At 33.4% G+C, this 17,891-nt stretch overlaps 2 protein-coding genes across 6 annotated transcripts; both read right to left on the bottom strand.

Moving 5' to 3' along the window:
• Positions 1 to 924: 924 nt before the first annotated feature.
• Positions 925 to 6,265, bottom strand: LOC114279062 (uncharacterized). Its single transcript, XM_028221237.2, has 6 exons — positions 5,947 to 6,265; positions 4,293 to 4,460; positions 3,981 to 4,097; positions 3,467 to 3,673; positions 2,506 to 2,670; positions 925 to 1,622 (listed from the first exon to the last, which is right to left on the bottom strand). The coding sequence occupies exons 1-6, from the start codon at positions 6,172 to 6,174 to the stop codon at positions 1,239 to 1,241; spliced, it is 1,269 nt and encodes a 422-aa protein (XP_028077038.2). The 5' UTR covers positions 6,175 to 6,265; the 3' UTR covers positions 925 to 1,238.
• A 2,120-nt stretch (positions 6,266 to 8,385) lies between these two features.
• LOC114279109 (protein PIN-LIKES 6) lies at positions 8,386 to 17,505 on the bottom strand. Of its 5 annotated transcripts, none has more exons than XM_082891107.1 (11): positions 17,368 to 17,505; positions 16,175 to 16,667; positions 15,359 to 15,438; positions 15,149 to 15,273; positions 13,921 to 14,042; positions 13,082 to 13,267; positions 12,553 to 12,627; positions 12,041 to 12,141; positions 11,082 to 11,134; positions 9,973 to 10,161; positions 8,386 to 8,856 (listed from the first exon to the last, which is right to left on the bottom strand). In XM_082891107.1, exons 2-11 carry the CDS (start codon positions 16,352 to 16,354, stop codon positions 8,735 to 8,737), a joined length of 1,233 nt encoding a protein of 410 aa, XP_082747233.1. In that variant the 5' UTR covers positions 16,355 to 16,667; positions 17,368 to 17,505; the 3' UTR covers positions 8,386 to 8,734. The 5 variants fall into 5 exon arrangements, with proteins under 5 accessions (XP_082747233.1, XP_082747234.1, XP_082747235.1 ...); XM_082891108.1 differs by having other exon boundaries at positions 17,418 to 17,468; XM_082891109.1 differs by having other exon boundaries at positions 17,250 to 17,439.
• Between the last annotated feature and the right edge of the window lie 386 nt (positions 17,506 to 17,891).

Raw genomic sequence — 17,891 nt, 5'->3', positions numbered from 1 at the left:
GGTCAAAAACATAGTGCTTACTGTGATGGACGGAGAAATGAGAAACATGAGTTTGACACGGAGTATTACTTTACATGATAAGAATGGTGATGGACTGAGAAATGAGAAACATGACATGGGGAATGATTTTACATGATAATGTGTTTGTTTGCCGTATTAGTTTTGCTCTGTTTAGTTTTTGGCAGCGTTGTACCTACATCTTCAGCTTTTTGGTCGATCCTTGCTTTGTAATAGACTGTCTTGTATTAGTCATGCTCTGATTACGTTTTTGGAGGCATTGTATCCTTTGTATCTGCATCATCTTGGCTGCTAGTACAACGCACTAAAAACTGGTTGCCTGGAGTTCTTTGTTAGAAACACTTGCAAAAGATACAGGGTATCATAAGCTTTGAACTCTCCAGACAGACGGCCAATTTGGGCCAGATGAAAAGCCATTTTAAACTTCTTGTGTAGCGGTGGGGAAAGTGGAAAATTTCCAAGGACCTGTTTGGTGCAGTTCTATAAACCGTTTATTACTTTTACTTACTAGTTTTGGAAATCAGTATCAGAATGTTTGGTGTAGGTTTTGCTTGCAGTTTATGAGGCAAAAATACTTGTATAAGTTGATTATTGAGAAGGGAATGAGTCTAGTGTTTGGTTTTTGATTTTCAACTTTCAACCGACAAAAAACTGCACCAAACAGGCCCCAATTACTGTGCAACCATGCATTGTTTTCATGTAGCCTTTGGTCATAAAACCAATCACCATCAGATGGCATAGAAAATCTTGATCTCGAAGTTTCATCAAGGAAAATGTTATATATAAACTGATTTTTAACCTGATTTTTGTGTATTTGTTATTATGGCCCACACAATCTCTGCATCTAGTGGTAAAAAAAAAAATGGTAAAGAAATCCGTTTTTAACTGTTTGCAACCAACAAGAAAATCTTGGAAGCTAGGAGAACTGCAATTTAATAACAAAAGCAAGAGGAAATCAAAAAGAAAATGAGCTTTCTGTGGTTGTTTAATAACAAAACCAGAAAGCTCAGCTACACAGTTACAGAAAAGAAAAAAAAGAAAAAAGGAAAAGAACAGAGGAAAAAAAAAAGGTAGAGAAAATAGCACGAAAATAGATTGCCGACCCTCACCTCTCCTCTCCTCTCCTCTCCTCTCCATCTCCCAAAATTGAAAAGAAAGGAACAAAAAAATGGACTAATTTACATGAACCTTCGATGAAAAGAAAAAATAGCTAAATATAATTAGGAAGAAGCATTTGAGCGTCTCATTGAATCTTGTGCTGCAGAACTTGTACTGGAACTCAGTGATGCCTCAGACCGAGGAATATCAGTTTTCGCTTGAGGAATAGTTTCATTCTTTGAAGGAAGGTTAGTAGATGGGGCAATCTTAGGAGAGCATGGGGACGAAGGTGAGGGTGGAGAAACTGAGAGCATCCTAGAGATGGCAGGGATGGGATAAACTTCTGTAACCTCTTCAATGCCCTCATCCAAATAGACAACATCTTGCATGGTGAGTTGGTGGTATTCCACAATTTCTCTCAAGAGGCGGTTCTCACGAGAATATACTGAATTCTCATGCGCCAAACGAGCCTTCTCAGCCAAAAGGGTCTCGAGCTGAAGGCGTATCTATGATTTGCAAATATGTACCAGTAAATAACAGTGTCTATACACAATCACAACTTGGTACAACTTGAACTTATCAACCTCAGCTTAACCCTGTCGATTATAGTGTTGTGACAGAAAGGCAGTCATAGTAAATTCACCTCAAGTAATGCACAATGCAACAGTGTGTTCAGTTCATTGTTATATGGGTATTTGATTTGGTAGACACAAGGCAAACTAGTTTAGTTTGATTTGGTAAAAAATTCAAAAATATTCCAATATTATACATATCATTATAATGAGAAATGAAAATAAAAATAGAAAATGCTAATAAGATACACACACATAATAAAACTAAATATTGTCATGGATTCATTTGTGACGTTGTGGGTGTTTGGGAAGAGGGTTGAACCAAAATAGCCCACTAAAAGATAAAATATGCTAAATAGTCAATAAAATAAAATGTCATATCCGATCCATAATCATTTCACTTCTTATCTTACAACCATCAAATCAACTACTAAAAAAAAGCCAATAAACTTCTCAAACACAACTATTTAGCCTAGCTAAAATAATTAAAAAGTCAAATAGCCAATTAAAATAGCTAACTTCCCAAACAAAGCCATAATGAGTCAATCTAATTCCCTCTTCTAATCAATGGTGTATCAAGTTTACGTAAAGAAAAATGAAAAAAAATTATGGGGCATATATATAATGTGTGAAAAATTAAAAAACATTTTCAAAACTTAAAAAGTAATTGTTGAAAATGTTAAAGGAGCACGTGCCCCTCATGAGCCTATGTGGCTCTGCCATTGCCTGCATTCCATCTTAATAAATGCAAATATCAATATGTCATGCAAGCAACAGCAAGAATAACTGAAAATAAGGAAACTATAGGAATAAATACCATTTCGTCATCTGCAGGGTTGTCTCCTTTCTCACAAGCCTCTCGAAGGATTCCATTTTCTTCCTCCAGCTGAGCAGATCGTTCCTTTGCAAAAGCCAGATCTGCTTTGACGGTTTTTAGTTCCCGGAGAAGAAGTTTTGCTTTGGCAGCTGTTGCCATTGCTACCTGTGTGAACCAAAACAAAGGCCAAGAAGGCATTTTAACACCATGGAGATATAATCAACTGGTTCACAATGATGAAAATCATATGACCACCTTGACTCTTAATTATCTTTAATTTTTTTTGCAATAAATCAGCTGATTTCCCCCATAATCTTAGCCAACATGCAATTAGCAATTTTTAACTGAAAAATTTTGTTTGTCGAAAAGGGCCAAATAGGGATTATAATTTGATCTACATATGTACTCTAGGAACTGTCTGGCAATCTCTAAATAAACAACTTTTTGGTTAAAAAAATAAAAAGTAAAAAGGCTTATTTGATTTGGTTAAAAAAGCAACGTCTCCATAAAAAAATGATTTTCTTTGGGAATGTCAACGGAATTCTTAAAAGACGATTTTACCCTCCATACTTTGAGAAATTCCACCATGTCCCTTTGGTTATGTTAATAAGGGTTTTGTGACACTACAAGGGTAGCATGGTAATTTCTCACCAAAAAACGAGTTTGAAAAGAGCCACAAAACTTTCTCCATAACAAACAAACAAACAAAAAAACTAACTTTTTTTGCAATTACCAAATGTACCAACATTTTCAGATTCTTAAAAAAAAATAAAATAAAAAGAAAAAAAAAAAACTTCTAAAGAAGTAATTTCCAAAGTTGAATAAGTGGAGTAATAGAAAAATCACCATACTCCAACCTTGCCGATTAATTGGAGTGTGTAGATTTAAAACTGAATTTTTGGTTGAAACATCTATACACTTCAACTGCATGAACCAATATACTAGAAATTTGCCACCTTACGTCGCGAGATGCCTTGAGCTGACTTTGTTGATTGGTTTGCATCTGTGGTTGTGTGAATTGCACTGAAAGTTGCTGGTGCCACGGATTATATGCACCACCAGAGACCTGATTCTGTTCCTCAGAACCCCCTCCTCTTCTCCTAATTTGCAACTTGCGGGTTTCATTCATGATGTCAGCAGTTTTAGTCTCCACAATAGTGCGTCCTTCCTGAAAAGGAACAGATAAAAATGTGGAAACTAACTAACAATTTTGTGAGACAGGTTTGGTATCACTATGACATACATATGTCTAGCAAGATGACCAAACTTTCTTATTCTGTTATCTCTCAACGTATCTTTAATTCATGCTACCTTTTTTACAAATCTTTTCATTCTAATTCTATCATTTTGGTCTTACCACACATCCACTTCAACATCCTCATGTCAGTTACATTCATTTTACTTGTGTTATTTCTTAATTGCCCATAAATTTATGAAATTCATTCATGAATTAATTTTTGAAATATCACCAATACCTCCAATGCATTTCCGATGGAGTCACCAACTTGATTAAGTGAATTTGTGAGTGCATCCAAGCCCTTTTGGAATCTAGGATTGTCCACTTTTCTGGAGCTCTCAAATGATTGATATGGCTGATAATCAGAAAAGCAAGATGGCCAGGGTATAAATATATCAGATAAGGAAGCCAGACCATATGAACACTTAATAGCAATAAAATGAACAGGAAAATGGCTTCAAACAACAAACCAAAAGTGTTATAAAGCTTATTTTTGCATGATTTAAAATTCTCCTTAACAATAGAAGTACAGTTGGAAGTCTATATTCACCTGGCCACCTGTAGAAGTATTGAGAGTCTGCAGCCTCATTCTAGGTGATTCAAATTGTTGAATGGCATCATCATCCTCGAGAATTGCTTTAGCTTTCTCAGCTAGAACACCCCAAAATCCTTTGGATTCGTTTGAACCTTTCAATGATGTGTAATAGGCAGAAGAGTCCTATGTTTTCAAGTATCGCATCAGATCAGCTGGAAATAGAACTCTACAACAACTTCATGATACTTGTTGAAAAACTTTATAAAACCTAGTAGCAGCAAAAAGGATTCTCATGGCTTGTCCCAAACAGGTATAGTAGGACTAGTCGAATTCAGTTTAACAAAATAAGCATTAAATAATTATCAAATGGTTGATTTTGATTTGACTTGATTATCGTTTTTGCTGCTACTAGGTTTTATAAAGTTTTTCAACAAGTATCATGAATAATTATCAAATGGTTGATTTTGATTTGACTTGATTTTTCTTAATCCAAATAGAACTCTGGCCAAAAACCTAGATAAAGCCAACATTGTCAAATACTAACAACTCACTCAGTGGAAGAATGATTTTCTGAGTGGTCAAAGTTAACCATAGATCTCTTTCATGACTCATTACAAGCAGACTGGTATACCATCGCAGCAATGTATCAATTTATAAAAATTAGTAATAACAAGACGAAAAGTACAACAATGTTACGTGCTCAAAACAATAGAAAACTATTTAGTGGATTAGCTATAATATCAATTGAAAATGATATATTAGAAAAACAAACACAAAAATTTACATAGTAATTTTGCATCATAAAAAGTAAGAAAACGTATTTTAAATTAAAAATACAATAAAATCATATGATGTAAAAATGTATAAAAATGCCTCATTTAGATTTTTAGGCTAAGGCCCGTAAAAGGTTAAGCCGCCTATGTAGTTTATATCGTGTAACAAGTATGTTTGGGATGGTCATATCCAAACAAGTTCTGAACATTGTCTTTGGTTGCAAATCATGAACTAGATGGACCCAAGATACTTGGGTTTTTAATGAAGGTAGTCTTAAAGGACAATTTTTCATGTCATTGTGACTTCATTAATATATTTAGATATTATATAATTTTTTTTTTCTTTTTTCTTTTTCTTTTATTGAGATGTAAATGTTCATCCTCATCGTAAGAAAAGTTACAAATAGCAAACACCTTTAAATAAAAGTTATGAAGCATTGCCCTTTCACGAACAATGTAGTAAATGTGATGAACTATTTTGGTAAAAAAAAAAAAAGAAAAAAAGTCATCAACCAAAATAAAAAGTCGTCAACCCAAAAAAAAAGAAGAAATGTCGAGCATTTGGGCTAAAAAATGCTAGACATTTCTAAAACATGACCCTAAATACACCTCGTGGCAAGAAATTGAGTCTTGTTGGTTAAGTTCTAAATCAATAATTAATATGGAATAGTTCACATAACAAATGTTTTAAGCTTCTCAAACTTTTTCCTTTTTTGTGTGTGTGTGTGTGTTAACCACATTCATACATGTTTATGTATCTTATGAGATACACTATACATACAATAAGCGATACATAATAGTGCAAGATTCAACAATAATAGTGCAGGATTCAACAACAGTGATGAGAAGGCATGCAGACGGATCTGTTGAAAAGAGAGGTTAGAGAGGGAAATAACCTTGGGTCTTTCTCTGAAAGAGGAGTGAAAAACGGAGTCGCCGTAAGCGGAGGAGAGAGAAGACGAATCGCGATGGGCAGCGGAGGCTCGGATGGCCTGAGCGGCCAGAGATGACGATGACGACGAAGACGAAGAAGACTTGGTCTCATCATCGGCCGGAGGGTAATGAATCTCCTCTTTGAATGTCGAAGACCTAGTGATCCCCAGCTGCCTTCTTCTATATGCCATTTTCACACAGAGAGAGAGAGAGAGAGAGAGGGAATGAGGGATCACGACTCACGTCTAACGAACTCTCCTGTTTTGAAGAGCGAGAGGATCATAATATATGTCTGAGCAGAAATTATCTAACAGGTTAGCAACGCTCCGTGGGTTTATATGGATTAGTTTGGCAGTGGGTTGATTTTTTTTTTTTTTTTTGGTTATTTTAATTTGGGATTAAAAATTTTATTTGGAGCAGAAGTTTTTAATTTTTATAAGAAAAAAAGTGAAATGATTATGATTTAGGTGTAACATTTTATCTTATTAATTTTTTAGCTTATTTTATTTTTTTTATGACTATTTTAGCGCCAAACTTTATTTTAGCCACATGCCAAACAAATGCTTTGTTATTGGGGTTATTTATTCATTTATTCCCTTGTTGGAGCATTTACAATCCATTAGGCATATATGCATATTAGTTCAAATCCCTAGTATGATTCACTTTTTTATTTTTATTTTTAATTTCAATGCATTAGGCATATGATTAGATATTTTAGCTCAACTCACATTCACTAACTATATATAGGAATCCTTCAAAGGTTAGATAAAATGTATTTAATCATTAAGATCATTTACCGCCATCTTTAATATTGATGTGGTATTCTATAAAATTAATAATATTTGAATGAATAGTTAAAATAAAGAGTATGGTTATAGTAGAAATATGAAACAATTGATAGATCAAATAAAATGTATACTTTATAATAATGTTTAAATAAGTAAAATGCCTATTAGCATTGAAGATGCTCTTATGGGTTAATCACACAGTCAATGTGAAATTTCTGGAATATATGATAATTACTCATGTGTGAGATTGTAAAAAGAGAGTGGTTATTGAGTACTCTCGGAATACGAGCACGTGATACTCTATTGTTATGTGATACTTTATGATATTATGATTAGTGAAAAATCAAATATAATAATTTTATATTAAGTGATTAAGAAATATAAAAAGATATAATGAATCATAATTAGTGACTTGACATATCACAGGAGTCCTTATAATTTTCCGTTATGGGAGACGGACGCGGCGACAAGTGTGATTCAAGTCCGGATTTTCCTAATTTGAACCGTTGGATTTAAGGAAGTTGCACAATCGAGCGGCTTGGAATGTTCAAAAGAAATGGAGAAAAAAAACGGCGTGGAAGCGAACGAAATAGGATAAATTACACGTACCACCCACATAGTTAATTGAAAATACAAATATCTCTTGTGGTATCAAAATTTACAAATTATCCCTTGTACAGTCAGGGTGCAACTCGAATTTACTTAATTTGAGTAACCTGAGTTCAATTTGTTCTCCAATTATCGTTTAAGGTTAGGTTTGACATTTTTTAAAAAAGTTAAAAAGTCAAAAAATCATTATTCTATTTAAGTAACATTATCTTATTTAAGTCACATCACCTCTCTACCATATTACTTCAAACCCACTCATATTTAATAAAAAGTTAAAAAATACATTTATTTAGAACATCCCAAACAATTGTTCTTGTACTCAACTTTCCTAAACTTCTTGACTTTCTAGTCAAAAAGAAAAACAAAAATGGTAACAATTGAAAACCATGAGTTATAATAAGTTACTTAAACCGTTCTATCATATTGATAATAAAAATGACCTGATTTTGAAAAATATCTTTTGATTCGCAAAGTTATATTTGATTTGGTTCAAAGTCCATATAGGTTTAGAGTGTCGATCCATCGTTACCCAACTTTAAACATGGATGAAACAAGCAATTACATTTACATAGATGTGAAAATTCAAGATGCTTAATTGATAAGAGCTTGATTTTCACTGGGATTTATAATGATGGATGAAAAACTCTTTCCATTGTCAACAATCAAGATTTGAAGCCATGCTTGATTATACGACTGGAAATATGTTGAGGATAAGACCACAGCCACATTTGTTTAAATTTTTTTTTTTGACACATCATTTTCTACTACATGCTCACAATGAGAATAGATCCCACATCATCAACTGGGTAAACTTTTTGTACCGAGTGAATTTTAGCCCTTCCACATTCAGGGCTTCCAATAATATGATCAAAAGCAAAGAGCATAGAGTAAAATCAAGCTCCTAAGATACAATTGAAACTTCAGAAGCAATGGGTTAAAATACCTTCCTAGAAAGTAAAAATGTTAACAATTAGAAGAACCATACCAATCTTATACAAGGTGGTATTAATCAAATAATAATCATGCAATAGTTGGAATAAATGTGGATGAAATTGCTATACAAAGCCGAAAAGAACGCAAGATAGAATAAACAGAATTCACAGAGCGTGACCTCACACGCTTCGTATGATCAGAACTTGTCACTAGTACCTCGACAGTATACATTGTCATCATTTCAATTTAGCTATTGAGAATGGCTTAAAAAAATGAAGAGAAGTAAGCAAGTGGTATGCCACTGCTTGGTGATGTTGGACGAGACAGAATGAGCTAATCCAAAAATGTGAACTCTGAACTCTCAGAACAGGAAAATGACTGCCTTCCCCTTGCCTTCAGCCGAACAGCAATATCATGGAATTTAAAAGAGTAAGTGGAGATAGAGAACGATCCACCCAGCCATCGAAAAAACTGCAAATATATGAACCCAAAACAACACAGCTGCTGCCTCTCTTCCGCACCCCCTTAAATTTGCAACAGCACCTACAAGCAAACAAACAATTGAATTTTTGAAACATTATAGTACATCCTTTCATTATATTAGTGGCCCAGGTGGTGGCAGGTTGGTGGTGGTGGTGGTGGAGTAGTGAAGGGGGGTAGTGGTAGTGGTGGTGGCAATGGTGAGGTGGTGGTGGTGGTCTTGGATTGGCAAGACAGTTTGGAAAATGTTCACTTTTTAAAAGTAGAAAATATTTTCCATCCGATAAACTTATTTTCTATTGACCATAAAAAACGTTTTCCATTAGCTTTCGTTTCTATCGTACCAAATGCCAGAAAATACAAAAAAAAAAAAATATATATATATATATATATATGTTTGATGATGCGGATATGGCCCATAGGATTAAGGCAAGATGGTGTAAGTGGAGAAGTGCGTCTGGGGTATTGTGCGATAAATAAATACCCACTAGAATAAAAGGTAAGTTCTATAGAACGGCTATTAGACCAGCTATGTTGTATGGGACGAAGTGTTAGGCAATTAAGAAACAACATGTAGATAAGATGAGTGTGACTGAGATGAGGATGCTAAGGTGGATGTGTGTCGAGACTAGACAAGACAGAATTAGGAATGAGTGTATTCGGGAATAGGTAGGAGTAGTACTGAGAGAAGATAAGTTGAAAGAGAATCTATTGAGATGGTTTGGTCATATTCAACGGAGACCAATAGAGCCAGTAGTTAAGAGATGCGATGCAGTGACGGTAAATGAAAGTGTTAGGGGACTAAGTAGGCCTAAATTAACGTTGACTAACGTTGTAAATAGAGATATTGATATACTTAATTTGATTAACGAAATGGCCTTTGATAGAGCCGCATGAAGAAGAAAGATTCATGTACCCGACCCCATTTGATAGGGACTTAAGGCTTGGCTTGGTTTGGTTTATATATATTCGCTGAAACAAACGGAGCGTAGGGGTGTGCCCTTTTGCATACCATAAACATTTGGAAAAAGAAGGCATCTTATAATGAGCCTAAGCAAAATATGTAATTACGACACAGAATTATTATTTTTTTATTTTTTGATAAATAAGACAATTATTTTTGCTTTAGCTTTGTGTTTTCGTCTTGAAAAATATGTATGGCAATAGCTTGGTTGTTACCAGAAAGCACAGATGTGGGCATTGTATGCTGGAGAAGAAGAATAAATCTGAACATCTTATCATCAGGAGGAAGCAAACCAAGCTTGTCAGCCAACATGACAATGCCGAGTCCAGTGGGAGGAACCAAAACCAACCGTCCAAAAATAATAGCAGCAGTTGTCCGTAGACCAAGTTTTGAACTCCCCGGTCCTGCAAGGAAACCATAAGTTGTTAGCGATCTAACTATTGGTTAATGTGCGCAGTCCCAAAGACAACAGTTGAAGAAAGTGACTACGAACTGACAAAGGCATATTGAGGAAAATATACAAGCATTTGAATATGATGAAAATTTTTGCAAGAAAAACGTACAGAAATTTTAAATTTTAAATATAGATAACCCCAGACAAATTTAAATTTTCATGCATCTTGTATTTTTTACAAGAAATTAAAAATTAATTATAATGCTAATATGGGTTGTACATCTTGTAGTTTCCACCACTTCCATGCTAAACAAATTAAGAATTTTTTTTTTTTTTTTTTCTCTCTTTCCCTCACTTTCTACCATTTTCATCCTAAACAAACTCAGCTTTTCTGTCTTCAATTTTTGGTAAATGCAATAAATGCAAAAAATTTATGACCAAAATGTTTCAGAAAATTTTCTGAAAGCAACCCACTTTTCAAAAACACCAAAAAGTTGTTTATGAATTCTTGAAATCTGTTTGTGCACAAAAATAAAAGGGAAGTGATTGAGACCCCCTCCAATCACCACCCCCACCACCCCCACACACACGTGGGGGCCGGTGATTGGAGGAGAAGGGAAAAAAAGAAAAAAAGAAAAGAAAAACTGGCCAATCACAGAGAGAGGGGGTCATGGGGTTGCCCCCCTTGTGGGGGTCCAAGTCATTTTCCAAAATAAAAAACAATATGAAAATGACGTGTTTTCAAACTTTTAATTATTTTCGTCTCCAAAAACACAAAATCGAAAATGAAAACATAATCAAACAGTTCCCTTGAATTGCAACTGAAAAGATTCCTTAAAAATCCAGGATTAAGGGGCGTGTTTATCATAGATGTTCAATGAAAGCACATGATAAACAATTGAGACACGAGCAATGAGAAAGGCAACTTACCATCTACAAGGTTGCCACCTAATGCCAACAAAATGCATGGAATCATGGCACCCCTGAGAGTCAAACACAATGTTAGATATCATATTTTGAGATCTAAACTATATTACAGCTAAACATTGATGATACTGCTAGCATTCCCGTGATAAGATATAGGCCTTATTTGGTGCAGCTTATAAGAGTTGTGCAACTTTTGCTTATAGTTTATGAGGCCAAAATAGTTTGAATAAACTGATTATTAGGAAGCTAAAGGAAGAGTTCTTTTAGCTCTGCTTGCTGATTATCCCGCTTTTAACTTGCAAGAAGCTACACCAAATGGGCCCATAGCGCCTAAAAGTGAATACTAAAAATGAAACAATCTTGTGAGCTGTGTTTAGTTATTCCAATGCACAAAAGATTAAAGAATAGAACGTTATTGGAACAAAGCAAACTAGTATTACAAACATAATTCTATAAGGAAGTTCCAGTATGAACGAATTCTTTAAACATTTTTTAAGCTAGTTTTGATTCAACTAGATCATTCTTGATCCCAAAGGGGAGAAAACATTTCAGAGGAGTACCCTTACATACCAGCAAAGGTACACATTCAGGTCAACCATCAAAACTTGCCAGCGGATAATGAAGCATAAACTTTGCCATATCCTGAAGCAGTGGTTTGACACTGGTAAACCAAAATCCCAACCAGGCAATGGGCTACACATGAAGGATCACCCCCAAATATGTAATTCCTAAATCCAGGAAATGGATAGAGGGTAGCATTTCTATGTCTACCCCCCTGATTTCGTTCATAATTCTTTCTGAAGTTCTATTGTGAAGCATATTATATATTAAAATCTTGCTTCGTGTGCAGAAACACTTGATGAAGGTATAACAATATATACAAATATGTATACATATATATGCAGAACTTCAAAGAAAAGGACACACCAAATAAAGATAAGGAGAGATGGAACCGAGCATACCCAAGAATTGTGCAGCTGTCGGTGAAGAAGTAAAGAGGAGCATCAGGCGTAAATATCAAATTCTTTAAAAATGGTATGCATCCAATTACCATCGATAAAATCTGAAACAAAGTCATGCATACCAAACTTTAGTGCTAGTAAATGCATGAGAAGTGCAAGGGATTGAACAAAATTTTCTTGAATAAGCATTTTAATAGAAATGGTCAAAGTAGGCAAACCAATTAAACAGAACTCTCAACCATCAAGTATTAACTGAAAGTATGCTTTTAAGTAAAAATATAAAGAATGAGCTTTGATTAAGAAGTTCTGATTTATTTTTCAAACTTATTTACCAAAAAAAAAAAAAAATTAAAAAAAAATAAAAATAAAAATAAAAAAGAGCTAAGGCCAAAGATGGAGTTTACTATTATAGCATATACGATAAATTATTAATTATAATCCAAGATACTAACCCACAACACAAAATACTAAGAAAACATCAATCAATCAGAAATTGAAGAGATTGAACTTACAGAAGCAATGATAGGGGGTTGAAGTATTTGCTCAAGCTTCAACTTCTCATACAAAAACTCTAAGAAAGCTTTAATCTGCATCAAGACTCACAACATGTAAGAAACCAACAACCAACTTTAGTCTATAAAATAAGCAACAAGAGAGCACAATAATTAATGAATCAGGGAAAACATCCCAATTGAGCTGAATATTACTAAAAGGCTAAGCAAGGCATGAATTATAAAATTGCATAGCAAATTCAATGCATTCTGTCATTTTAATCCTAATAAGTTGTTGTAATAGTGAGGGGATGAAATTGTGATCATTCATTGTGTCTTGCTACTAAATTGGTAGGGATGATACTTATCTACATATTGATACTTACAAGCTAATTATTTCCCTGCCAATTTCACTTCCATTACAGTAAGGGTAAAGCATTTTGCTCATTTTTTTTTTTTTTTGGGTATATATAAACAACCATGATTTCAGCGGAGCTGAAGAAAAAATACAGTGCCACAACATCTTGAAGCAAATATAGTTGATTCTCACCTTTCCTTTCTTTGGAGCATCTGAATCTGTTGGTACAACCTCTTCCGTAAGCAAAGGAGTTTCCACTGGAGTGCTATCCTTAGCAGTGTACTTGATGGGAAGATTTCTGTCCTCAATGTCGAAGGTACCTTCAGGAGGGGGTTCAAGCATCTGATAAACATAGGTGTATAGAACAATTGCACCAACCTAAATAAATAGATAAAAAAATTATTACATGTTACTCGTTTTCTTTGCACAGATTATATGAGAAATACAAAATGCACAGATAAAATTCTTAAAGCTATGTAGACACCTAACAAGCCAACAAGAATTCAGATTTGTATGAACATAGATTTCAAAAAGCTACAATTAACCTATATAGATTTATAGGTACAATTCCAAAATGCTAAATGGTAAAAGCAAATGATAAATAGGGCATTTGTAACTCTACAGAAACACCATTTTTTTTTTATATTTTTTGATCTTTCCAATTTGTAGTGATATAAAAAATAAATAAACCAGACTTCCACTTATGGGAGACATATAACCTAATGATGGAATAAGTCAAAATCTGTTCCTGCATAAAAAATACATTCATGCAATTAACAATCTAAATCATGTCGGTGAATAACAAAGAAGTGATTCTTCTTGCTCTTGGAAACTGATCTAGCTGCTAAAATGTGAAGGTCCTAAAACATAAGGATGAATAATTACATAATTAGGAATATTGAAAGAAAGCAATTCAAAGAATCGGCTAATCAAAAGATAGATAATTATTCAAACATCCAGTGGGTAAAGAAATATGTATTTCAATGACTCCAATATAAGCTACAGTGAATAAAAGAGATTGAATAATTTACCCACTGGCCGAATGAGATATATGCATTCCCATCTTGAGCACATTTCTCAGAATCGCCGAAAGGATTTGACTTGTCTCGACATAAAGCTGCAATCAGGACAAGTGGCACATTTCCAATATTCCCTGCGTAAACATCAGTAATGAGAGCACAGAACTGGAAAAAAAATACTAGAGCCAGTGTTGGCTCCAAAACTTTTTAATGATGGGGTCATGCAAAATCATAAACACTAATTCTCAAACCATAAATAAATAATTTTAATATACTACTATTGTTTTTGACAAAATACACACACACACAAACACAAATATATATATACACATTTTGAATTGTTTGAAGAACTCTTGCGAGCTTCGTCTGAAGTGTGCGCGAAACCAATGCAGCCTTCTAACAAAATTGGAGAAAACCAATGCAGCCTTCTAACAAAATTGGAGATCCATAATTTTATCCAATCATAACTTTGGGCTTTTGAAACCCATGTTTATCAATCTTTGAACTCGATCTTCGTTATTAATACATTCGCGAGTTCTAGATTTAATTTTCAGGACATAAAAACACAAAGTAATTGTTTAGCACATTCAACCTTGTTGAATATAGGAAACTAGAATATTTTATTTATAGTGTATAAAATCCGTGATTGTATGAATCACGGATTTAGTGCCTTGATTGTTTTGTTTCCTAAACTATAACTTGAATTCATTATATATACATGGCTCTAGCCAAAAACATTCTTTTCACTCCTTTTGGCCATTTGGGTAACGGAAATGCAAGAAGTGGAGATCAAAGTGAGAAGTGTTGTGGCACTATCAAATCAGGGCAATGAGTAGTGGCATGCAAGCGAGAAGCTTTCTTAAAGATTTCAGAATAGAGTTTAATCAGGGTTTAGTTGCAAATCGTTTAATTGTAATGTCCATAGTCTTATTGTAACTTATGTATGGTTGTCATTGATTTCACATGCTTCATGTAAGATTGGCATATTAATTGAATTGTCATAATGCAATTAGAATTGATTCATTAATCACCGAACATTGAACTTAATTTTAAAATTACAATATATATATATATATATAGACTACTCCATGTTGAGAGTAAAAGTGGACATCCAGACTCTCCTACAAAGTAAGAAACCAAAACAATCAGGATAAATACTTGACAGAAGCTGAGGGAGCATTTCATATATCATTAACAAATGCTAACTTCACAATTTACTTCACAATTTAAAGTAGCTTACCGATTCCAATTTGTATGATAGTAAACTTGAAGAATGGGTATGGTGGATGGACGATGGACGCCACAAGTAGACCTATTAACGACCCTGATATGGTAGCTAGAACAACGTTAAAAGGAATGAACCACCTGCAAAAGGTCAAAAAATGCTTGCTTAAACAACAAATCTCTGAGCTATTGCTATTCAGAGAAAAGAAAAACACCTAAATCTTACCACTCAATCATATTCTCTAAAGTGATGGCTTGTCCGAGTTGAGAGAATATCAAACATGGAAGTAAAAGTGAAAAAACCAACTGCACCACATAGTTTGAACAATCAGTTAGTTTGCATATATTGGCATATCACTATATAACACTAAATAAGAAGACAGGTAGAAAGATTTTATTTTCTAGAAGAAAAAAAAAAACACTTGGTAATAATAAAATCTCATTGCCCATTGATTCTAGCCTCTTTAGCAAAACTGAAAACTACATTGGAGGAAATTCACAATGTTTTACACAATTCTACAAGTTGAGGGCAACTAACTAAGCCTCCGTTTGGGAAGTGGGTTGGCTTTTTGGTTTTTTGGCTATTTTAGCCTGGGCTAAAAAGCTTGGTTTGGGAAGGGCTTTTTGGCTTTTTTGACTTTTTCTGTGAGAGAAGAGTGTAATGATTATGGGTTTGATGTGATGTTTTGTTTTTTGTGGCTAAAATAGCCTATTTTGTCTTTTGTGGCTAAAATAGCCAAAAAAGCCTGAAAAAGCTCTTCCCAAGCGGACCCTTAAATCTTGTTGGTTTCTCAATCAGCCTAGATTCTAGCTGACAAATAGTACAAAGGGTAATCACCAAGACTCCTACTCATATTGCACTAAGATCTCTCCATTTCCACCTACCAATAAAAAAAAATATTTAAAAAGAAAAAGAAAAGAGATCTCTCCAATTACACACACGAATATAATCTACAAGTCATACAGCAATACAAAAACTAGATCATCGGCTAGATAATTCAATACTCTTTAAGAAAAACAAGATAATAATAAGCTTGCTTACCCCATTTAAAAGCTTCCTTCCATTGGCAGGTAATAGCTTAAAATAAGCAAGAAGAAATCCCAAGAAGCAAACTGTAAAAACCTTTGCTATGGGTAAAACTGCTATCTTTATAGTCCCAATCAATGACTCTCCTCCTCCATTTTGACTGTCCATTAGAACTTCTGATAAAAACCTTTCCATATTTTCCAATGTAAACTTCCAGACTTCAAATCATCAATCAATAATGCTCTGAACTGCAGAAAATTGTTCTCTCCTATTTCAAGGCTGGAATTTTCAATGAAATCAAGTGTGAGCTAATTAACGGTTCAAATCCAACAAAAGGGTTTTTATATTGTTAATGAATCCCCAGAAGATTGCAGCTTTATTGTATACAGAACAGATTTCCAATCCAAAAAATTCTTGGAAATCAGAATTCAGCCAGAGTTTCTCCTCGCCGAGATCTTGATGAAACCTTCAACACCTTTATTTATTTGTATTGCCTGATCTTCTTGATCTGCAAAATTCACCCAAAAAATTAATTAAATAATGATAAAAAATGTAAATGTTGAACGAAAAAATGTAAATTTCACCAAAATTCAGTTTATAATCCAATTAGTATTTCTATATAATAAAAAACAAAAAACAAAAAACAAAAATTAGGTTTCAATAATGTTAAAGAAAAGTATATACTATAGGGTTTGAATTCCTCAATCAAAATTGAATTCAACTTAAAACAACAAATACTGATGAACAAGAAGATTTGACTAAATTCAACCTAAACCAACAATAACAAAGAAAATAAAATAAATAGGTATTCAAACATAATAAAACAATAATTGGGTTTCAATAATGTTAAAGAAAATAATATAGCATACCTAATAAAAGGGTTTGAATTGAATTCAACTTAAACCAACAATATGAGAACAAGAAGATTTGATAAAGTTCAACTTAAAGCAAACAATAATGACAGAAAAAATAAATAAATACACAGCATAAATCACTTGAATCCCTGAAAGTACGCAATATATATATATATATAAAGTAAATTCAAAGCATAAAAAGCAAAATTGAGAGAAATTCAAGCAAAAATACATACACACTACATTAGGGTTCGAATAAAGCAGTTCCAATTCTTATTACAAAAACAGAAAATACGGTGATATTCAACTGCTGATATATATATATATATATATATACAGATCATATATACATACATATATGTGTATGTGTGTATAGGGTCGCCTGAAGCTGAAGCATCCTATACCTTATAAGGAATCATTGGGCCCTCGTTTCGTATTTTTGCCCTCTTATTTATAGGGGGTGTTTGGCCGAGGGTTAGATTAAAATAGAACAAAATATCACATTTAATTTACAATTATTTTATGTTTTTGTAATCATCAAATTAATTATAAATTTTTTTATAATTATTTTTCTAAACATAACTCATTTAGTTAGGTTAAAACCACGTTTGAAAACAAGTTATATTAGTAATTTTTTAACATTTTATGAAAAATATGTAAAAAAATAAAAATAATGATATGATAATTTATAATAATTTGGTAACACTATATGCACTAATTAGTATATTAACTAATGTACTAATACTAATTATGACATTATTGTTAACCCTACTCATTATACAAATTACAAATACTAAAAACATTTTAAATTATGTTACATCATCAATTAATATACTAATTAGTGTATATCAGATTATTCAAAGTGATTTTTTGACTTT

This window comes from Camellia sinensis, chromosome 10, assembly GCF_055761805.1.
Source record: "Camellia sinensis isolate YWXY chromosome 10, ASM5576180v1, whole genome shotgun sequence".
NCBI lineage: Eukaryota > Viridiplantae > Streptophyta > Magnoliopsida > Ericales > Theaceae > Camellia > Camellia sinensis.
This window is presented reverse-complemented; position numbering and strand designations above follow the sequence as displayed.

Bases quoted from the DNA above. Each gene is read 5' to 3' on its own strand.
- LOC114279109 (XM_082891107.1), bottom strand. From the start codon at position 16,354: ATGGAAAGGTTTTTATCAGAAGTTCTAATGGACAGTCAAAATGGAGGA. The intron at 15,274-15,358 runs GTAAGATTTAGG...GACCTTTTGCAG, and splicing joins TTAGAGAATATGATTGAGTG to GTGGTTCATTCCTTTTAACG. The intron at 12,142-12,552 runs GTAAGTTCAATC...ACTTTGTTTCAG, and splicing joins AACCCCCTATCATTGCTTCT to ATTTTATCGATGGTAATTGG.
- LOC114279062 (XM_028221237.2), bottom strand. From the start codon at position 6,174: ATGGCATATAGAAGAAGGCAGCTGGGGATCACTAGGTCTTCGACATTC. The intron at 2,671-3,466 runs GTAAGGTGGCAA...TGGTTCACACAG, and splicing joins AGCTCAAGGCATCTCGCGAC to GTAGCAATGGCAACAGCTGC. The intron at 1,623-2,505 runs GTATTTATTCCT...TGCAAATCATAG, and splicing joins ACCCTGCAGATGACGAAATG to ATACGCCTTCAGCTCGAGAC.